The following is a 23,910-nucleotide window of genomic DNA, read 5'->3' as shown; positions in this document are numbered from 1 at the left end:
AGATGAGGTAAATAATGGCAATGTTTTTTGGGTTTTTTTTTCATTTATATTAAGCTGCATGAATGTGTATTTTGACACTAGTTGATAAGCTGTTAGTGGATGTCCACAGACGTATAACCTTGCAGCCTCAGTCTCGTCTATCGCTCTTCAAAATGCTAACGTTAGCTTTTTGCTTTATTTATCCAGAGGTCAGAGCTAAAGCTAAATGACACACCTATTTACCACCCAATAATTTTTGTTGTTTTATTTGCTATGAACAAATATACAGACTGCTCAGTGGCAGAGCGGTGCACTCTTGCGCCGCGGTAGCACATGAATGGGTTTGTCGGCGGAGGTCTGCGCTTTGTGCGCTCTGTGTGAAACGGGCTTTACTCTGGTTTGATTTCTGTGTTTGTCACTCTCTCGTTTTGCCTTTTTACCTTCTTCTGAACGTCGCAGAGGTTGGGGAGGACCAGCAGGACCAGCTCCAGAGGCTTCGGAAGCTTTCCTGGGCCGTTTCTTTGGGTTTTCACACATCTTTCAGTAGCTCCTCTGCTAGCCTCGTCGTCTCCGACATTTCCAACTGCGCATGCGCTCTTTGAACTCTACGCCAAATGCGTCATTTCCTGTGCAACAGCGCGGGAATGTCGCTCCTGAGAGGCAATAGCGCTTCTAAGCAAACCAGAGACTGTTGTGTGGTGGAGATGCGTTCAATGATCATCCTAATAACTCGTTTGGCAGTGGCTGTAATGTAATAGACATTGGTTTATGTGTAAAAACTCCACAGGGCAGCTTTAACATTGCGAGACAAGGCATTTGACCTTGGCTGAGCCTGTGCTCTCCGAGTGCCCTTCTAGTTTGTTGTATGGTTTGTTTGTTTGATTGTTTGTTGTCACCCTGGCTGTTGCAGCATTTTTAAGACGGGACACTTATTTAGTTTCATTGATTTCCCTTTTACACCTGAACATCCGCAGTTATAAAGTCCCTGTTAACTTTCTGTATCTAGAATTCAACACTAATTTTATTAAACACCATGGTAAAAAAACAGGAGCTTGAAATTTACTTACACGACACTGATCTCCGCCAGGTGTTATCTGCCTTTTCCACTGTAACTTTTGGCCGCGCTGAGTCAAGCCATGCCGCACCCATTTGCATTTCTACTATCAGTTTAGACGTGCCGTGCCATGCCAAGCTGTGCCAGAGGTGGACTTCCTCAGCAGTAGGTCCAAAAGCAGGGCGACCTGCCCTCAAGTGTGTAGCGGTGACATCTTTACGACTGTAGCAAGCCCCCAAAGGCCCCCCTTTTCCACCTCAAGCAAGTGTGTGTGTTGGCAGACTGTACTCACCTCTGTCTGCAGGAGACCAGAAAGAATGGTGTTTTTCAAAGTCTCTGTGTGTTCAGCTCTCAGTGCTTTTGTAGCTTCTAACTGAATCTCTGTGGTTTGGAGTTTAGTTTCTCTCCTGTGTCCTGTTTTTACTTTAGATATCTGCTTTATTTTACTGTTTCATGTTCACTATCAGCCGTATTAGAAACTGTGTAAAGTTGCTGCTCAAAAACTCAGTATTTCCTTATTTTGCGGCTTCACAAAAGACGTTTTTACATAACAAAATATCAGGGGATTTTTAGTGTACAGAATCTACAGGAAATAAAATGTATTTATCACTGCATTAGCTGAACTTTGTTAGTGGCTGTTCTTCAGTTAAGACAAGTGTAATAATACAGCAGGGAGGAAGAGTAAAATCAGAAACAGCTACAGTGAGATGTTGATGAAGAGCTGCAGACAACAGGCTCTTACTGCACCTCTGCAAACAGCTCACCTCCAACAGGTAAACTTCTTCTACCTGCCCTGCTGGGGAAAAACACATGCAGCAAAAATAACAGGAGACTTTAGCCGTGGATCAGCACTCTGCTTTTGAATGTCATCACTCAAGACAAACTCTCATCAGTTGAAGACTCATCTTCAAGAAGGTAGCCCTGTTGTAATGGAAATGCAAATCCCTGCGGCGCTGGGCTGACGGCCCAAACCAAACCAGCACATGACTGTCGAAAAGGGGTTTTATTGTGTGAGTGTGTTTCTGTCTGTGCGCAGCTAATCTCACAAACCACTGGACCATTCAGCCTCCCATTTTGTGTGCACATTTATGACTGTGTGCTCAAGGACCTCTCACGGTTGCGGTGATTCATAGTTGTTGAAAAACCTGTTTTATTAACTTTTTTATACCATCACTGACTGATGATGCCTCACCCCTTCTAACCAGCCAGGAGGAGCCGCATGTTTTCCAGAAATCATCTCAGCTAAAAACAACAAGCCTTACTGTCTGTTGCAGGACACATTTTGAACCTCAAAAACTGACATCCATTGAAAAGTTTGGTCTCATTTTGAACCGGAGCATCTGTAGATTAGTTCCATACCTGATACACTGTGATCTGCTAAAGTTAGACACGATACAAGATGAATTAGTCACCATTTTTGTTATCTTCATGGTAACCGTAATGGAGCCGAGAGGGACAATTAAACCATTTGTTTGTCTGTTTTAATTGTGTTTATTGTTGTTTTTTCCGACCTTGTTGTGCTGTAGCATACAAAAGAAGTTAATACGGTTCAAAGTCCAGTTATGAACGACATGGATCAAAGATTTGTGGCTGTGTTTTTGTTATTAAAATACATTCACCCTATGTAATTATATTGTACCTACATTTCACATACAGTGTCTGTTAGCAGGAAAACTTGATCTGCTCTGTGGAATGCTCCAATGCTTTGGCAAAAATAAACAAGGTGTGTGTTTTTATAGCTTCTAAAACTTGCTGTGGAGCGTCTGCTGAAATTAGGCAACATGAATTGTCTTCAGTGGCAGCAATCAGCTGGAGCATCTGCGTGGCGGAAATCTGCACTCCACTGAGCACATTGCTCCAGTTGAACGTGTGATTTTAACAGCAGCAGCATCAACCTGCTGCTCCAACAGCCTCCACTCTTAGGTCACCCACTGGTGTCAGGTGATGAGGTCTGATTCATGCTGGATGGATGACTCTGTGCAGACGAGTCAAGTTCCTCCACATCAAACTGGGAAAACCATTTCTTTTAATAGAAGAATTTAAAAGACGAAAGAAGCGAATGGGAAAAGGAGCAAGAAAAGAAAAATCCACCTCGTCTAAATAATTCAGTTATCAGGATGTCTAACATGATCATTGGGTGTTTTAGACCACTACACACCTGCAAGGGCTTCTGTCCACATTATATTTCCACCATCACATATATGCTCAGTATGCTTGTTTGTGTTTTGTGTTGTATATTGTTTACATGGCTAACAGGTATTTTAGAATAGTGGCTGCGCTGTTAGGGCTGAACCCGACTCCATCTTATTTTATTCCATATCCTTTTCATGACACTATCCTGGCCGGAAACACAGCCACGGGACGCTAAAGAAAATGGGTTTTGTTGTGTGTTGATCTCAAACTGTGGTCTGCAGCTTGGCAGGCATCTGGACTAGGGTTGTCATGAGAACCGATACTTCAGTACCAAGTCGTTGCCATCACGCAGAAAATACGTTGGTACCTGTTTTTTTTGGTACCATAAGTACCGGATACAACTTCGCCCTCAGCGGGCCATATCGATTCCTGTCAGAACTGACGGGGGCAATATATGCGCGTCAGTTGGTGCCGAGGACGAGCGCCGAAGAAGAACACTTGTTCTCTGTCGTCTTTGCTAGAAGCAATGGTTTCTACAAGTGCTGCTGGCGCCACAACACCTCAGCTTGTCGAAAGTCAGGTAGTAGGAGTCGTGTGTGGAGAGGGTTAGACCTCATTTACACCACAAGCAAGTAAACAGCGACCGTTCGCGAGGGCTACGTGAACGGTCGCTGTTTACTCGCGTTTTCATTTCAGCGAGCATGTTAACAGGTTAGAGTATTCACACCACATCCGTTCTACGCGCTGCTCGAGTTGCGCTGCTTTCACGAGCAAGCTCGAAAATAGAGGAGACGCCGATTTTTTTGCGTGAGTCGCAAGCGAATGGTCGCGATATTCAACAAAAAACACAAGTTTGCGTGTTTTGTGACCTCTCTCGGCCACCGTAGACATCTCCCCCTTGACCAAGCGAGACCTGACAGGCACATGTTTCATGTACTTACCCATTTTTAGTGCTAAATATTAATTCTCCAAGCATTGGAATAATCACTGGCGCACAAACCTGTCCACCCTGGGCTTTGGGTCCAAACTCACTTCTTCTTCTTTGGGATTTATTGAAGATTTGCAAACATGGTGCACTACCGCCACCAACTGTTTGGGCGTGGTTTGTATTTTGATGGGACAGCAGCAGCCGCTGCATGACGCGTATGTTCGGTTTTGGTGTGAATACACGTGTGCTGCCGCTACGCTTATGGACACTTGCAGCGTAAATGAGGCCTTAGAGTTAAAGTTAAAGTTTGAAACAGTTTTAATAAAGTAGTGAATTTAGAAATACACAAGTTCTGTTTTTTGATTTTTATCGTGGTATCGACTGAGTATCGAGAATCGTGGAAATTTACTGGTATTGGTATCGACTACTGAAATTCTGGTATTCTGGACAAGCCTAGTTTCAACTGGGTGAGAGTCATCCACCGTCCCCTCCACCTCCAGATGACAAAGTCAGCTCATTAATACAGAAACGAATGATACATATGAAATGTACACATGTAATGTATCCAGAAAGGTACAATGCCCAAAAAAAATTCTGGAGACTGAAAGGCTTAAATAGGAGCTAAAAGAGTCCCTCAAAATTACACTCTAAGGACCATCATTCCTAGTTCTTGCAGTGCTGACACAATATCAAAGAGGGTTCTTAGAACTATGGAAACGTTCCTCTGGTCTGAAAACAGTTTATCTGGCACCAGGTGGAGAAAATCCTAAAGGGGAAGAAACTTTAGGAGGTTAATTTCACGGTGAGATCCCCGACTGAGTGTGCAGCAGCCTCCCAGCAAAACAAACAAAGTTGTTCTAATGAGTTCCTGAAAACATACATTTAGGAGTTTTCTCCCCAGCAGCGACGGTATGTAAATGTTAGAGCAGAACACTGCGGCCCGCAGACTGGGCTGTTAAAACCTGGGAGCAGCTGAGAGGAACCCGTCTGTCTGCTGAGGAGTTTGATATCTGCGTTCCCATCCAGCATTAATCTGCTGCTAATTAAATCCTCCTGCTGCTGCGAGCAGCTCAGTGAAGCTGAAGGCTAAAGCAAGAGCTGCTGCCTGCAGGGCCTGTTTATACCAGCGCCCGCTCACAAATGCCAGATCACGCAACAAAGCGTGACCAATGAGTGACATTTATGGAGTCTAACTTCAGCTGTAGTTTCTTTAGCCGCTCTGATTTTATCATGCGATGCTGCGAGGCAGAGAACTTCTGGTTCCTCCTGAACAGATGACACTAGATTAATGTTTTAATGAAGTCATAAAGCTGTCTGATCACGCACATATCTACTTCATGTCTACTGTACATGTACTAGTGTGTTCCCACAGGATTACATGTGAAGCTCTAGAGATTTACAGGATATTATTTTTGCCTTGTTATCCTTGTTAAACTGCATCAAAATCAAAATGACATTCATTGAATCAGAAAAATGAGCGACTTACAGTAACAAACACAGTGTGTGTCACAAGGCAGATAACAGCGGAGGATCAGATGGAAGAGACTCCATCCATTCATCCATCCATTTTCAATGACTTATCCGAAGCTGGGTCGCGGGGGCAGGAGGTTGAGTAAAGTATTCCAGACGTCCCTCTCCCCAGGAACACTTTCCAGGAGCTGGAAAGTGTTCCTGGGGAGAGGTGTTCCCAGGCCAGAGATATGTAATCCCTCCAGTGTGTTCTGGGTCTGCCCCAGGGCCTCCTACCAGTTGGAGGTGCTGGGAATTCCTCTAACAGGAGGTGCCCAGGAGGATCCTGATCAGATGCCCGAACCACCTCAACTGACCCCTTTCAACGCGAAGGATCAGCAGCTCTACTTTGAGCTCCCTCCAGATTTCTGAGCTCCTCACCCTCTCTCTAAGGCTGAGCCCAGCCACCCTACGGAGGAAACTCATGTCAGCCACTTGTATCCATGATCTCATTCTTTCAGTCATTACCCAGAGCTCATGACCATAGGTGAGGGTCGAGATGTAGATGGACCAGTAAATCGAAAGCTTTGCCTTCTGGCTTAGCTCCTTCTTTACCACAACAGTCTAGCATAATGCTTGTATCACTGCAGATACCGCGGCGATCTAGAAGAGACTACAAACAAGAAATAGTTTGGACCTGGAACATGATGGACTGTGAGCATGGAGGTCAGGGGGTCGCAACTCAAGTTATTTACTCTCAAATTCAACCTTCAAAGCTTAGTTTTAATCTACAGAACATTTCCTCCTATAATTCCTGAAATTATTTAACTGCTTGCTCCAACTCCTCATTAAACCATGACATATTTGGTAGCTTTGTAAACTTTAGCAACTCAATTAGAATGTAAATTAAAGTTTTGTGTGTTGAGATATTTTCAGACTACGAGCCGTTGTTGCCTTTATTGTCTTCACTTTAAACACAACAGCAGCCATACAGCTCAGGTCAGCAACAGGAGAGAGAGGGCTTGCCTCCAAGGGAAAAAGTAGAGACTGGAACACACTTTATTTTCAGCCTTTAATTGTGTAAACAGAGAAACGTTTCAACACCACTGTGTCTTTATCAGAGTCAAAGAAGGCAAAGACAAAAAAGCAAACACATACAGTCAACCTACAAGTAAGCTGTTCCCATTGGATGATTGGCTGGACAGGATTTCAGATCTGTTGGATAGTTGATCCAAAATACGGGCTGATTTCAACTGTATCTAAGTTCTCTGAAGTATAGTCTCGCTCACCAGACCTTTCTCAAGAAAAGAAAGGTCTGGCTGGGCCGACTCTCACTTTAAGATTGGAGAAAAAAAACTCCCCAGCTGCTTGTATTTCTTTCAACCAATCACAATCGTTCTGGGCGGTGCCACAGCAACGGTGTGCTTGCAAAAATATTGCCGGGGGGAAACAGGTTTTGGTGTAACACGCCCACAAAAATATCACCTACAGGACATGAACCATGGCAGAAAAATGGCTACATCCCGGCAAGATCAAACACCGCAAAAGTTAGTAAAGGACGTGTTGAAAACTGCAACCGGAGGTGGTAGGGCGGGACTTTCAGCGGGTGGCTCGTTCCGCCCAATGAGAGGCTGATCTTTGCAGCGAACTTCCACCCACTCAGACTATCTGAAGTATAACCTCAGTCACTTAAAAAACGATTTTGGAGCAACATCCGTTTCAAAGTCTGATTTTTCATGAGCACATTCTCAATACCAACTCATCCAATACAGCAGCTTGGTCTGCAGCCCGACGTTTCAAACTATGACGCTCTAGGTACCCCTCTATCATCAGTTTTGGATGCTCAGGGATGGCGTGGGAATTTCCGCTGTTTTTTATGCAGTGTCTTTTCAAAATAAACTCCAGTGTTCACAGGAAATATAGCTCTCGTCACCAGAACTACTTTAGGTTTAGAAAAAAAGATCTTGGTTTGCATTAAAATAACTGTTACATGACTTTACTTAGTAAGTTAAAGGTATATAACGTAGTTTAAAAAAACCTCACATTTCACACGGGACACAGTCTCCTGGGTGAATATCCTGTGTTTGTTTGATCATTCCATCATCCCAACCTCCTCTGTGCACGGACTTTCTCACTTTTTACACTACGTCATTGTTGCAGATGGGTTCACAGTGGAGTTAGCTGAAAACCCAGGGCGTCTGTTACAGACACCAAAGGGTGTGTTGTGTGTTGATAAAGGACACAGATGGCCACTGCCCAAGCTGCCATATTTGACACCCTGGGAATGAGAACAGGCTGGATTATGTGGTTCAGGCAGCCAAGCGATACTAATGTGATCTTACTCAGCTAAACCTGCTATATTTATCTTGTTATATTGGTAACCAGGGCGTAAAATTAACTTTCTACCTCATCTGCCATTGGCTAGTGACCTCCAAAAATTTACCAGCCAAACATATTTTTCACCAGCCAAATAAAAAAATTGTGCCCTGTTTGACTAAAAATAATTACCTTACCTTCCAACTTTAGGAGAATCCAACCCTGTCCTCTGTGTTTCTTTGGCGTGCTTGCAGCAGAGGCTGCAGTTCATCTTGTTAGTGTGCGGGTTGTAGGTCAGCCATGACCGCGGCTGGCCAGCCTCGTCTAGTTTCCATTTTTTCAATAAAATGCCGTGCGGCATTTGTACTCTGTTTAACTGTCTGTCCTTCTTGTCCAAGTCCAACATGTTCATCTTCGTTTTTCCTCTTTTCTGGCGGTGGCTTGACGGCAGAAATGTGTCAGAAGTTACCATAGAATGCCCAGGGTTCCAGTAGCTGACATCATGTGTTCCCGGCACACATACAATAAGCCGCGAGGGTCAAAATAGTCTGACACAGCTGGCAGAAATGGTCAAAGTACATAAAAAACCCATATGCAATTCAAAATTTTCCATCGGCCACTGGTGGGTGGGTGTTTTTGTTTTACACGCCAAACTCATTTTTTACCCGCCATTGGCGCTTGGCGGGTGTTAATTTTACGCCCTGTTGGTAACCGTTTACTCAATTTGAACAAACCTCAGTTTCAGTTTCAGTTTAGTGTATTTAGGAAGGGACAGGGCAAATTAATAAATACACATGATATAAAAAATGCCAGAATTAGCCAAGAGGCTATTTTGGGTGGGTTAAATAAAAAGATCAGCGCCCATGTAGTTTTCATGAATGTTGAAATTAGCTACAGAGACCAAAACCGTTTTTTTTCTGCTGCAAAGTTGGGCATTTTAACATGGGGGTCTGTGGGGATTGACTCTCTTCTGGAACCAGCCTCAAGTGGCCATTAGAGGAACTGCAGTTTTTGGCACTTCTGTGTTAGCTTCATTTTTCAGCTGCGGAGGTTGCCACTTGGTTTCAGTTAGGTTTCTGAAATGTTTGAACTTTTGGACAGGCTAGCAGTTTCCCACTGCCTCCAGTCTTTATGCTCAGTTAGGCTAACCACTGCTCTGTAGTTAACACACAGACATGATGCTGATGCAGTCTGTCACTCCCAAAAAAAGAAAGCTTAGTGTATTTTCCTGAATGTTACTCCTCCTTTAAATAACAACCTGTCCGCATCTTGATTTCAGTGTGTAGCGTTCACACACAGTTGAGCTCTCTGCAGGTCGACCAGCAGCCTGCAGATCAGAGCTCCAGCTCCGAGCTGCTGTTGGAGACTAATGATGATGAGTGCAGGACGGTCGTCGGTCTCAGGGGAGACCAGCTCCTCTGTTTGCCCCAGCTGATGAAAGCGAGCATGGAATGGAGAGGGAGACAGAGAATGAAAGAGAGCCTCCTCCAGAGACGCCGTTCAGCCAATGGGCCGTTCACAGGGAATTTAATTGAAAATCTCAGCAGCATGTTTCCCATTTACCCCTTGCCTCTCCCCCCTTCATCGCCTATAGAGGAGATTAAAACCAGTGTAGTGAGCAATGTAGCAATGTAGCGATGTAAAGGCAAATGAAACGCAGGCATCCTGAACTCCTATGTGGGGGATCAGATAGAAGCAGGGTTTTCCTTTTGGCCACTTCTTCCTAACTAATCCTACTAATTCATCAGCAAAATATCCAGAAAAGGGGAAAATGGAAGTTATGGTGCGGAGCTCACAGGGCCAGAAAACAGCTGTTAAGGACGTTTTTGTCTTGAGCAAAATTATCTGCACCGGTCTCTTGCTCTTCAAAACAAACGCACAAATAAAACATAAAATAGCAGCTTCATGTTAAACTAAAATCAGTGTTTTCCGATGCTCTCATCGCAGAGAGGCTGCTAACTATGGTGACAGACGCAGAAGCAGGAAAACAGGAAAACAGGGATCCAGAAATGTTCCTATCTAGAGCCAGCGTGTAGTTTGGCTGTTCTGGGCTACTGTAGAAACATGATGATCTCCATGGACGAGGACCCGCTCCCGATGTAGATATAAACGGCTCATTCTAAGTTTACAAAAACACAATGACTCTTATTCTTAAAAGTTGAGATTGGATCACATGAACTTTCTTCTAGTGACAAAGTTTACTGCTGATGTACTAAGAATAGCTATTAGCACTGTTGTATTATGGGATGTACTGCAGCTGGGCGATTAATCAGATTTTATTTTCAATTACGATTTTGCCTTCCCTTGATTTTCAAAACAAGATATCGAGATAAAATGTAATTGAAGCGCACCCCTTCTCAGCATGTGCTTTGCCTCGCCCCTTTATTAACGGTATTTAACAATTGTCTGCCAGTCTCAGTTAGACATTGGGTTTGGCTGCCATTGATGCTTCAAAGCAGTTTATTTGTATGGAAGTTCTTTGAAAATAAAACCGCTTGAAGCCTGCTGGGTCGTCGGCTACCCACTTGTTGGGTCTGCTTGTATTCATTACCTCACTGACTACAAAATAAAAGTGTCCCACCTGTCTCTGTCTAGTCTACACCCCTTTCTTACTCCTTTCCTCTTGGTGCCATGAACCTTTTCCAACTTTCATCCTTTCTAAGACAGGCTACCAGTATTCGGACATTGGAGTCAGATCAAACAATTGAAATCATACATCATTCAATAGCTTCATCTTCAGTGACTGAAGGAATTAAAAGCCTGTAAAAATGTTTTATGGTATCTGAGCTTGAACATCACAGTTGTTATGGCTGAGAGTTTTTGCCTTTTTATATAATTTTATTGAGTTATGATTGTCTCATCCAGTGAGACTTCTACTGTGTTTGACAGTATTATGGAGGCGAAGGGTCAAAGGTCACAGCATCCAGACAATAGATGGACAACTGTGAGGAGTAAAGACAGATGACAGAACAAAGAGAGAAATTAAATTTCTCTTTTTTTTCTAGTTGTTATTATCCTGTCACCATTTGTGTGTATTTAAAATCCATCATGGATTATGTTTTGGATTTTTTTCCCTGTCACACACACACATTATGACAACAGATTATTATTCCAATAATAAAACCTGAGCAGGCCTCATTAGTGTCGACTCCATGCCTCCCCGCAGCAGCACCAGGGGAGGATCTGACTCAGTGTGAAATGTTTAAATACCTCTCCTGTGGAGGAATAAATTACCTTTCTGAGCCATTTGAGATGAAATGGCCTCATTCCTGCAGGTCATGTGACTACAGCTGGTGTTCAGTGTTCCTTCCTAACCTACACTTTTAATGTTATTTATCATCTGTGTTTTCTCTGCTGACATGGCTTCCTTTCACACATGGGCTTCATTTATCTTCTGTTTTCTCATAAGGAGAACTTTAATAGTAGAAACACATGATGTTTCTCAAACAGCTGCAGCTCTTTCAAAACGCTGCAACTCAAATTCTATATTAAAGACCAAGAAAACTGAACTTCAGTTGAGCTCTCTGATCTCTGCACTGCCTCTAATCTGATACAGAGCTGATTTCAAAACACTTTTACTGGTTTATGAAGCACTCCAGAGTTTTAAATTACATCTCTGATCTTCTGATACAGGATCAGTTCACCAGGGAAGCTGAATTTAGCTTCTACGCTGCACATATCAATCATTTTATTATGTCATTATTTATTTATTTACACCACAGAGAGAAAAACAGCAACATAGAGGAGGAAACATACGAATGATCGATGTTAAATTATTGATTTTGTCATTTTATATGACTGTGTTATGTGATGTGTTAAATAAGGAACTTACTGGATCTTTTTTCTTGTTGTCATAAAATTATAATGAGACACATTTCTAGTTTAAAGACATGTTGATTTTGTAACAAACTAGGTTGTTTTAACATTTTGAAAAAACTGAATATTTTGTTGTAGAATTTACAAGAAAAATATGTTATAACATGAACATTATTTTGTTGTAACATAAAAAAAATCTCTTTAAAAATAATACCACAACTATGCTCTCTTAAGACACCTCTTGTGTCCTTATTTATCAGTTACCAAGAGGACAACACAAGCAGTGATGGAAGAAGTACTCAGATCTTTTACTTACGTAAAAATAGTGTACCACAGTGTAGAAATATTCTGTATTCCTGCATTCAAAACCGTACTTAGCATGAAAGAATAATCACAGTTCAGTCAGACAACTTGTGTTTTAAATGTTTATTTCAGTTCAGAGTTTGGCGTCTAGACTCCGGCCTCATCACTCCCCACAGATATGTAGATACTGGAGAGTGATGATTAAAAATTTCCCCCCTTAGCTGCAGCCTGCAGGTGGATGCTGGGGTGGAGGTGGGGCTGACAAGGCATTGACAAGGCAAAGAGAGAGCTGGGAAGATTTCGCAGCTTAAATAGACTGCGGAGGATGTGTTTTGTAGATGACGTATGACGCATGTGCAGAGATGGACAGTATTTCTATTACTTGTATTTAAAATATGCATTTCAATTACATTTGAGTATTTTGTAATTTGTATTTGATAAGGCCGATAAAAAGCAAATGTAATTTGTAACAAAATACTTTTGAGTGGAGTAATTTTGTATTTAAAATACTCAAAATACTTTCTCCACGAATCAAAAACTAGGCTACACATTCTTATAATATTGGGTGTAACAATATATATATATATATATATATATATATATATATATATGTATATATATATATATTTTCTTTTTTGTTATATATTTTTATCTATATTATTTTTTAAACTTGGGTCATTCAATGCGCCCTTCAATGACCTAGTGGTCTGTTTTACTGGACTGTGCATAATATAGGAAATTGTATGTTGTGGTTGATGCTTGGGATGAGTACGCTACAAATGAATTGCCTCACATGGGATCAATAAAGTTAGGGTGACCATATTTTGATTTCCAAAAAAGAGGACACTCGGCCCGGCCTACTTAAATGATACTCGCAGTTTACTCAAAGATGCCTTATAATTTTAATATATTTAAAGTTTATATGTATAGATAGAATATTCAGTTATATTACAAAATAATATCTCTCAAAGACAGAAATTCAGATAGGCCCCTATAGATAGGGGACACATACACACACTAGAGTGTGGCTACCCGATCCGAGCCCGATGGGTCCCGACAGGTTGGGACGGGTTCGGTAAAAAATGTATAAATTGTATTCGGGCTCGGGTCGGATTCGGTCAGCTTTCAGTGAACATGTAGTGTAAAAATAAATAAAAAAATCCTACCGTCTGTCCTGTTTATTGCTTGGGGACCGTTATTTACATGACAACACCTGAACAGAACACACACACACATTGGATGTTTGTTTCTACCTCCTCCTCCACCTCTACCTTCTAAGTCTCGGACCTCCCGCCGCCCGCTCCCGTCTCAAACACGGAGGTCTCCCTCTCCGTTGAGCACCCACGGCACACGCCCGGCCTGTTAAATAGCCTGTAACCACTGTGTGACACAAACTCAGTGCTTTGGTCGTTAAATAATGTCGGGCTCGGTTCGGTTTCGGACATAACAAAACAGAATGACTGTCGAGTTCGGACAGAAATATGCAGCCCGTGCCGCACTCTAACACACACACACACACACACACACACACACAAGGAAAACCGGACATTATCATCAATTTATAAACACCCCCCGGACGCCCCGGACAGGATGTGAAAAGTGGACATGTCCGGGCAAAAGAGGATGTTTGGTCAGCCTAAATAAAGTTGTCTGAATCTAAATCTGAATCAGTTACAGTGCAGTTACATGTGGTCTCTAATTGCAGCATGTAAATTTTGAGCATTTTTGGTCAAGGACTTTTTGAGTTTTTCACAAAAAGATTTGATTCAGTTAGTATAGCGCCACCTATGGACAAATCGTGGGCATTCTCTCTGGTATAGTTACTCATGGTCTCTAGCTGCAGTATGCAAATTTTGAGCATTTTTTGGTCAAGGACTTTTTGAGTTATTCACAAAAAGCTTTGTGGATCAACTGACCAACTGACCGACCGACTGACAGAGTGACCTATAGAGCTGCGGGTCGCTGCCAAAAAGAAAAAAAGTATTTTCTGTATTTGAAAATACAAAATACATGTATTTTATTTTGCTACATTTATTTGAGGGGTATTTTGTATCAAAATACATTTTGATGTATTTTTGCCCATCTCTGTGCGTGTGTGTATGAACCAGTGCAGCTCGAGTTAACTGCCTGAAGTAGGTCGCAGGCATTGCTCCATTACCAAAGTACTCATTATGTCCCATTTCAGAATAATATACATTGTATTACTGGGGTATAATTATTGATGCATTAATGTATTCATCACTTTAATGTTGCAGCTGATAAAGGTGGAGCTCATTTTATTGACTTTATAAACTGCTGGGTAGTTTAATCTATAGTAATGCTTCATCATTTATAAGTTGATTATATTATATTTTGTTTTAATAATCTTAATCTGCAAAGTATCTCCATTTGTCAAGAGAACCGAGTCCTCTTTCAAATGAACTGACAATGTGAACTGAGTCCTTTTTCTGTTGATCCACTTTTTGGTGCACTTTAAAAGGACTGAGTTCCGTTTGTTAAAAACGGACTATATGTGAAAACACCTTTTAATGGAAGATGGTGAGCTCTAACTCAGGTATGGGCTGTCAGGAGATTCAGTCTTGATAAACTTGTATGTGTCAGATGTTTGCGTGTGCCTCTGGAGGTCAGCCTCAGTGATGTTGTTGGTGTTTTGTCTGCAGAGGTTCCTGGACGGAGGAACGAGCGTTTCTACGACTGCTGTAAGGAGCCGTACCCTGACGTGACCTTCACCGTGGTGATGAGGAGGAGGACGCTCTACTACGGACTCAACCTCCTCATCCCCTGCGTCCTCATCTCCACCCTGGCTCTGCTCGTCTTCCTGCTGCCCGCTGACTCTGGAGAGAAGATCTCCCTGGGTGAGGACTCAGCTGTGTGTGTGTGTGTGTGTGTGTGTGTGTGTGTGTGTGTGTGTGTAAAACTTTATTGATGCTGACCAGCGCTCAGTTTGCTGTAATACATTCTCAATGTAATGTAAGTATGTTGGAAAGCTTGTAGCTGCCGGCCTTCACAGATCAGATTAATTCTGCGCTCACACTGATGGTGAAGTTAGCCATCTAACAGAAAAAAGAGTTTCCACTTCTTCTTTTCTCTTCTAAGCAGGTAAAAAAAACACTTAATCGCTTGAAATAACTTATGAATAACAACACCTCAGAGCAGGGATCTTAAACATTTTTCAGGCCAAGGACCCCTTTGGCTCAAAGAAAGATGGAGCAGGGACCCACTAGTACAAATGTTGCATAAAACTGAGTTGCACTTGAGAATATTCTTTGAAAGTTTTCGGGTCTTGTCTGTGCTTCCTTGTAGCTGCTAAGTCAGCAGCAGTTTTAGAATGGCTAGGTGCATTGGCCTCACCCTCTACTCTTTTGCCAGTGGTTTCTGAGGTGGATGTGGCTCACAAGAATGTCCGTACACTTGGAATAATGATACAGCTAATTGGCCACCATGTTTTAATAGTACATAAATGTTAGCTAACCAGTTCACTTTGCCATTAGGGATGGGTGCCATGCAATGATTAGCAGTAGCGTACTCACATTATAGCACATGATTCATGGTGAACACTTAAGCAGGATTTATACTTCTGCATCAAATCCACACTGTACAATGCAGAGCTGTGTAACGTACACCGTACTCTACGCCATAGCCTCACCGCCACCTACAAGTCGCAGTAACACAGACCTCCTGTCTATTTCTGTAAGCTGAAACCATTTCCCTCAGTGAAAACGAAGCTTTGATTTACTTTAATTTCACAGATAAGAAACAATAAATTGTGAAGACAATAAAGTCTCCACAAAAATAACATCTTAATGGTGCGTTCCAGGCAGGCTTTTGAACTCGTAACGCTGAACATGGTGAACCGTTTGTTTGTGCTTCCCAATTATTTCTATCGCCAAAGGTGCCTGCTCCTTGCTCATTTGAGTGAAACGGAGGAGGAGAAACGGTGTATAAGGTAACAGATGCTATTATACTTTTTATTTTACGTTATCTAGGCTGACCAAACGTCCTCTTTTGCCCGGACATGTCCACTTTTCACGTCCCGTCCGGGGCGTCCGGGGGGTTTTTATAAACTGATGATAATGTCCGGTTTTCCGTGTGTTTGTGTGTGTGTGTGTGTGTGTGTGTGTGTGTGTGTTAGAGTGCTGCACGGGCAGCATATTTCTATCCGAACCCGAACCGAGCCCGACATTATTTATGACCAAAGCACTGAGTTTGTGTCAGACAGTGATTACAGGTTATTTAACAGGCCGGGCGTGTGCCGTGGGTGCTCAGCTGCGGAGAGGGAGACCTCCGTGTTTGAGATGGGAGCAGGAGGTGGGAGGTCCGAGGCTTCTAGCGAGAGGAGAGGGAGAAATAAAACAAAATAAGATAAAATAGGAAAAACCTGTCTCCCTCTTTTATTTTATTTTCTGCGTTTAATCAAGGCGGAGGCGGGCGGCTGGAGGTCTGAGACTTCCAGAGAGGAGAGAGGTAGAAACAAACCGCCAATGTGTGTCTGTGTGTGTTATGTTCAGGTGTTGTCACGTAAATAACAGTGCCCAAGCAATAAACAGGACAGACAATAGGATTATATTTATTTTTACACTACATTTTCACTGAAAGCTGACCGAATCCGACCTGAGCCCGAATAGCTACAATTTATAGCTACATTTCTGACCAAACCCGGCCCGACCCGTCAGGTACCGTCAGGTTCAGATCGCCACACTCTAGTGTGTGTATGTGTCCCCTATAGGGGCCTATCTGAATTTCTGTCTTTGAGAGATATTATTTTGTAATATAACTGAATTTTCTATCCATACATATAAATTTTAAATATATTAAAATTATAAGGCATCTTTGAGTAAACTGCGAGTATCATTTAAGTAGGCTATGTCGTGGCCGGCCGAGTGTCCTCTTTTTTTGGAAATCAAAATATGGTCACTCTAACGTTATCTGTGTGTTTGGAAACGTATTTTGTATTGATTATTCTTGCACTGGAAACCAGCTGTTAGAGCGGCTGCCAATAATGCGTTAACATTAGGGTAATTTTATGTCTATTTCTTACCATGTATCACCTGCATCAACACCGCATCCATAGGGCTGCCATTGTTGTTTAGAGGAGTAAAGTAATTGGTTTAGAGGGCTGTGTGACGTCAGAAAGCGTAACTGGGAGTACATCGATCTGGTACGAGTTCATGGGTGGGAAGTTACGGGTTTGACGGCCGTTCCAGTGCACTTTCACGGGTTACAGGTTGTGAAAACACGAGTTACGGGTTGCCTGGAACGCACCATAAGTCTTGTGTGTGATTTATCCTGGCTTCATATGAGCAGAGGAAATCTCCGCTCGTTGCTAGGCTAATTTATACAATGTGAAATGCCATAGGCTTGTGCTAATAACGTTAGCATGTTGAGATGTGTGTGGAAAACGTGTTTAGTGTAGACGGTTGTTTTGTCGGTGAATGTTGTGAGTTGTAATGGAGCCAAATTTTGTTACGTTACCTTTGTTAAATGTTGCTGTTGTCCCTGGCTTCATATGAGTAGAGGAAAACTTTGCTAGCCACTAGGCTAATTTATACAATGTAAAATGCCATAGACTTGTGCTAATGTTATTAGCTTGTTGTATTTGTGGGGAAAATGTGTCCAGATAAAGACAAGTGTTTGTCTGTGAATGCTGCGAGTTACAGTGAAGCTGATTTGTGTACTTGTGTTTGTAATTGTCTCTATTAAGCCATATTTAATGTGTGTTTAATGTGTGTTTTGAATCAACTAAACTTTACAGCACTTTACAGAAACCCTGCTGCCGTCTAGTGTTTTGGAGGTGTAACTGCAGAGTGACACAGACACACCACTGCACAAGTATATGCTCACAACAACGTAGACCACATGCATAGGCTGTGTGTGGGCTCTGTATGGAGCTGACACACAAGTATAAATCCACCTTAAGCACAATAAGTATTCATTGTTTATTCAGAGACCTGTATTCTGGTCAGGTGAAAAGCCTCTGAAGCAGCATTTTACATAAAGTAGGATACTCACTCTTTAACTTGATCCTGAAACCTGGCACCTCTTAGCCTTCACAGGTGTGTCAGTTTTAGGCGTGCACAGTCATCCAGTGGGCCGGACTGGTCCATTTGGTGAGCAGGTTCACAGGCCATATGTTTGATGCTCCCTGGTTTAGACCCCTATCCAGTGGCTCCCAGCTTTTTGGCTTGTTTAAAAGTTTGTCTTGACAAAACAGAGCAAAGTCAGCTTGTTGGGTCTTGTGCAGTAGTAGCACAATTTTACAGATTTTTCATTTAATTGAATTTAACATTGATCTTTCACAACAAAAAAGCAAATATTACAGACGTGTCTCAAAGAAAATCTTAACTGTATACAGTAGATTTCTTCCCAATTCCTTCATAACTTTCCCAATCACTGCACACCCTGTTAGACTTATCCTCCAACCCTCAAAGTGAGATCCTGGTCGGGTTGTGGACCATCATAACTGTTTACTCCAGTTAGTCTGAGCAGGATGAAGCTCAGTCCTGACATCTCAGACTTTATCAGTAATGGACAGACACAATCCCTGCTCAGCGGAGAGACACAATCTGAAGCAACAAAAAGAAAGTTTGTTTCTCAAACTCTCTGCCAGCTGGAAGAACGATGATCATGTCTGAGAAGATTAAAAGTAAAGGCTGATGTTATACTTCAAAATAAGAGATGGTCAGACAGTCTGACAGCAGGGGAACAAAACCTGAGCAGCAGTCTGAGTGAAGGTAGCACAAGACCAAAACTACTACACTATAAATGTATAGTAAAACATAACAATACTAATCTAGAGGAGAGCTGAGGTCCAGTGGTTGTTTTTAAAGGGTCAGCTTCTCTTGTTTCTGTCCATGCAGATAGTTTTTGGTTTTATTTTGACACTTACTTTATTTAATTAGAGCTACTCTCTACAGAAAATAAAATAATCTCCATGGAAGCTGTCTCCAGTGTGTTATCTGGATCGTCCAGAAAAACACACACACACTGATTCTGGAAAGACAGATCACTCATTTTTTTCAGAGCTGCGATCATCACAAATGCAACCTTTATTTAGGCCCGATAAAATAACCCTTGTGTAAACAGTGTTAAGTCGGTCAGACGGCGGCATAAAGTATTTAGGCCGGCTGCTTCCTCCGCTGAGTCCTCATATGACTGATGTCTCTGGGTCGATACTCATCAGCCATAAAACATCCTGAAACAGGAAGTTAAAGCTGCCGGGAGACTTCCAGCTGCTGAGATCAGATACAACGTCTTTCACTGGAAATTTAATTTACACTTTCAATCAAACCTGAATGTCAGTGGGCCGTCGCTCTGCTGCTCTGAGTTACTGTCAGTGAGCCAGCAGGTACACATTTAACACTTTACACGTCATTTATATGAGGGCAGACTTCAGAAAGTGTAGGACAAGTTTATGATAAGATAATCTGATAAATAATATAAAGTATATTTGAAATATTTAAAACAAAATGACTAAGATGAACATCCCAGAGGAAGAAGAGAACAATAGCAAATCTATAAACAGGTTTTATGGGACACTTTTAGAGATGATACTCAATTAGCTTCTCTTTGTTTTTCTTGTGTGTGTGTGTGTGTGTGTGTGTGTGAGTGTGAGTGTGTGTGTGTGTGTGTGTGTGTGTTATTGATCCAGTTCCTTTTATGAGCCGGCTTTATGAGGCAGAGAGGTGGTGTGTAAACCTCTGACCTCTGACCTCTGACCTCGTCCTCGCAGACAGTCGTAATGCTGCTGATTACAGAATTAAAGCCCATCCTGTTGGTGACCTCACACTGGAATAAAATGGAAAATATGAACTGCAGAAACTCGCAGGAACCACAAACTGGACGACTGGCTGCACACAGATAACAGCCACAGAGTCTGAGAGATACTGTACTGGGTCCAGTGAGCAGACTGATGAGGTAGATTTGTTTCCAGTGACACAAGAAATTGTCTTTTTTGGATTATGAGTTCAACCGAATCACAAAACGAAACCATTTTAACCCATTTATCTCAGTGGTATTTATATTAAAAGAATACTTCACCCATGAAATGACCATTTTATATCAGCGTGTTACGTTAAGTTCATGAAGAGAACTTTATTTTTCTCACATGCCCCCATGGTGAGCGGAGAACCCAATAAAGGTAAATGAGTTGCAGCAGTTTCACTAAAACATCACTTTACAACTTCTTACCCAACTCATGCAGATTGATCCAAGTCTTATTTTTACAGTTGTGTACTCAGTATTTCCTTAACATATACATTTTCTCTAAAACACTACTGTATAAAGCCTCACCACCCATGGGTAGAGCGCCCTGCTAGCCGTGCATGAGCCTGTTTGTACCGACATGTCTTATTTATTTATATATTTTAACATTTACATTGTATTTATTTAAGAAAAACTGTACCTGGGTGTCGGCCAGTCATCTTTGTCTCGCCTGCAGCTGGTGCAGAATGCTGCAGCAAGAGACAACATTAGACCAGTGCTAGCATCCCTGCACTGGCTACAGGATTGATTTTAAGGTTCTTTTTTTTGTTTTTTGAAACCATACATGGGCTGGCACTCCAATATATTGCACACCTTGCCCCCACTCCAACTCCGGACCTCTTAGATTTGCAGAACAATGTCTTTTAACTGTCCCAAAATCGAGACTGGTGGGTAAGGGAGATCGTGCCAGTGCGTCAGTTGCTCCAAAGTTCTGGAATAGCCTTCCACTCTCAGTCAAATGCCCCCCTCCGACACTTATAAGACAAATCTTAAAACGTACATGTTTTCAATGGCCTTTGGTTGTTCGTATTGGTTTAAATATTTTAGTATCTTATAATCTTTTTCCGTATGTAATTGTTCTTACCAGTGTTATTCTGTTTTATTCAATTCAATTCAATTTTATTTATAAAGCCCAATATCACAAATCACAATTTGCCTCACAGGGCTTTACAGCATACGACATCCCTCTGTCCTTATGACCCTCACAGCGGATAAGGAAAAACTCCCCAAAAAAAAAAAAACCCCTTTAACGGGGAAAAAAACGGTAGAAACCTCAGGAAGAGCAACTGAGGAGGGATCCCTCTTCCAGGACGGACAGACATGCAATAGATGTCGTACAGAACAGATCAGCATAATAAATTAACAGTAATCCGTATGACACAATGAGACAGAGAGAGAGAGAGAGAGAGAGAGAGAGAGAGAGAGAGATGCAGGTAATGGCAGTAGCTTACAACAACATTAATGAAAGTAATAATATTATAGTTATAGTTCTGGCTACTGTGGTACAATATGTTGAAAGTATGTATTAATATCTGACAGTATACTTGTGTGACAATAGTCATATGTGTATAATAACAGTAGAAGTATGACTAATGACTTTATATTTGTGTACATTTTATATTCAGTCCCTCCAGGATCTCGGCAAAAAAAAAACCCTTGAATTTGTGGCCAATTTTGACAAAAATTGCGATAAAAAATGCAGCATTTTTATGTGATTTTTTTGCAGAAAATTGCAGCAAATTACAAAAATTGTGGCTAATGACAAAAGGAGAAAAAAAAAGATTTTTTTTAAACTACTACCTCCAAAGAAATTAGTCATGTAGTCGCTATAATAATCATACTGAATATGACAAAAATAGCTGCAAAGGTGTTTTATAGTTCTCTTATTTAGTTTTATATAATTAGTTTGAAAAAACATGGACTCCAGTAATGTTGCAAAAAATCCTGAGTAAATATTGTAGCTCTCAAACCAGACAATGTGACTGTAAAACAACATGTAAGCTACATCTTCTACATTCAACACATATTGTATGCATTTAAACAGTGCAAATTCTTATGTCAATACACAGCGTTTCTCCATACTGCAATGCTATTAGCGCATTTGATGTGCGCGACGACTTTCGGTCGGCCGGAAAATGCGGAAAAATCGTGGGACTTTTGAAAAATTGCAAGCCCCCGCAAATATTGCGGACTTTCATTGAATTCGCGTTGATTATTGCGATTGCAAGTGTACAGCACTTTGGTCAGTAGAAAGAAATTTATCCCCGAAGGGAAATTCAGCTGTCCAGCAGCTCCTAAACAACAAAAAACAACCACACCTCCCCTCATCAACAACAACACAGTGGTATTAAAATAGACATGAAATTAAATAAGTTAAAATAAGTGCACAAATAGAAATTAAATTAAGATAAAATTGTCCATTCCACAGTCCAGCCAGTTGTGGCTAATGTGATGTGTGTAAGTGTGTGTGTGACTGGATTCAGGAGGTGTGGACGTGGGGATGAAGGACCTCCTGAAATGCTCAACAGCTGGGTTGCAGTCACATGATTCTGAAACTGCGCGAAATTCAGATGGAGGGCAGGAAGTAAACAACAGCAATGGCGGAGATGGAGGAAAATCCGTATTGCGCTAGTTTAGATGCGATTACAAGAGGAAGATATTTGCAAAAAGTCAGTAAATATGTGGGACGTGATCCATATTTTCTTAAGAAGACCAATTTTTCAACCGATTTGAAGGATTTGCCTGCTATTGAGGCAGTAGACATAACTAATTACCTCGTTCTCCAGACCTCTTTCTACACCAAACAGCAGATGAAAGCATACAAAAGTATGGAGGCATACAATTATTTTGTCAGCGGTTGGGTGCACGACTTGGGCTCAAAGATACTCCACAATGACCTTTGTTTGGTTTTCGCCAGGGTGAGTGTTTTATTTATGGCAATTTCATGGTTAGCATCTGTTAGCATCAGTGGTTAGCAACAGCCATTAAGCGCAGTGTGTCACAACGTTACAACGGGTCTATCTGTCTGGTAACCGAGGTTAACTGTACCGACTCGACCTCATTTAAATTAGTTGGGCAGCTGAAACAGATGAACAAATGACCCTGATTAGATTAGACATAACGTTACTGTATACACCTAATAAATCTCAGTTATCCAGTTTAACGGATACGTAACTTCAACAAAGCAAAGAAAAAACTAACGTCAGTGTTACAGAGGAAAGACAAAGTTAACTATAAGCTAATATAATACATAAACAAGTTACCTTTGACAAAGTGGTCACTGCAAACATAGGCATTATCTGACTCTGCTCCTCCAGAGAGCGTAGGCGAAGATTAGATATCCATTTTTTCCAGCGTTTTTCAGTGAGCTTTTTACATTTTTTTCCCTTTGTGGACGACAATCTTGGGCACACGATAAAAGCTCTTACTTTTTCTTGGTTGGATCGATTTGAGCAACCATATACAGCTGCTGTTGTCCATTATAGCTTTCAGTTTTTCATTGTGCCCCTCTCCACCACAGTTCTTGGTGGAGTGTTCTCAGTGTTCGCAGGAAGAACAGGCAGCTCTGCCCTTCCTGTAGAGGGCGTCAGTGTTAGAGGACCAGTCCGGCTTAACATCCAGGTGTGCACCACCTCAATGTCCTCCCCTTGTATGGAGACTGGTTGATGGGATGACCTCTTACTTCTGAAATCCGAGTTGGACTTAAAGTCCGCTGTGTAGAGTGTGAACAAGAGCGGTGCTAAAACAGTTCCCTGTGGAGCAACTCATACAGTTCCCTGTGGAGCAACTCATACAGCACATTTAAAAACAACTGCAGTTGTTTTTAAATGTGCTGTATGAGTGACTCAAAAGGGTCTTTGCATTATACTGCACATGTTTTGTGAGTTTGTAAAGTGATGTTTTTGGTGCAGTTTTGCTGCTGTTAAACATGGTCTCTCTTTATTTCAATTCAGGAGAAGTGTTCACCATGATGGCATGTGAGAAAAACTTAATTTTCTTCATGATGTCAGTGTAACACAGGGCAGCTAACTGATGAAGTGTTCCTTTAAAGTGCAAGGTAGAGGTATTACAGTGGTGTTAGTATCAGAATCAATACCTTGCTTTATTAGGTGGTCAAATCCCAAGTCCTCACTTCTGTGACCTACTTGCGTTTAGTTCTTGCCTTGTAGTT

General features: G+C 41.7%; 1 protein-coding gene across 1 annotated transcript in view; it reads left to right on the top strand.

Annotated features, from left to right (window-relative positions):
- LOC117262630 (neuronal acetylcholine receptor subunit alpha-7) overlaps window positions 1-23,910 on the top strand; it is a 74,778-nt gene that overhangs the window by 43,542 nt on the left and 7,326 nt on the right. The window contains exon 7 of the mRNA XM_033635677.2: window positions 14,639-14,833. Within this exon, the coding sequence (XP_033491568.2) occupies window positions 14,639-14,833 (195 nt within the window). The remainder of the gene's footprint in view (window positions 1-14,638; window positions 14,834-23,910) is intronic.

This window comes from Epinephelus lanceolatus, chromosome 5 (genome assembly GCF_041903045.1).
Source record: "Epinephelus lanceolatus isolate andai-2023 chromosome 5, ASM4190304v1, whole genome shotgun sequence".
Lineage (NCBI taxonomy): Eukaryota > Metazoa > Chordata > Actinopteri > Perciformes > Serranidae > Epinephelus > Epinephelus lanceolatus.
The sequence above is the reverse complement of the archived record's forward strand: the minus strand, read 5'-3'. Positions and strand labels throughout refer to the sequence as shown.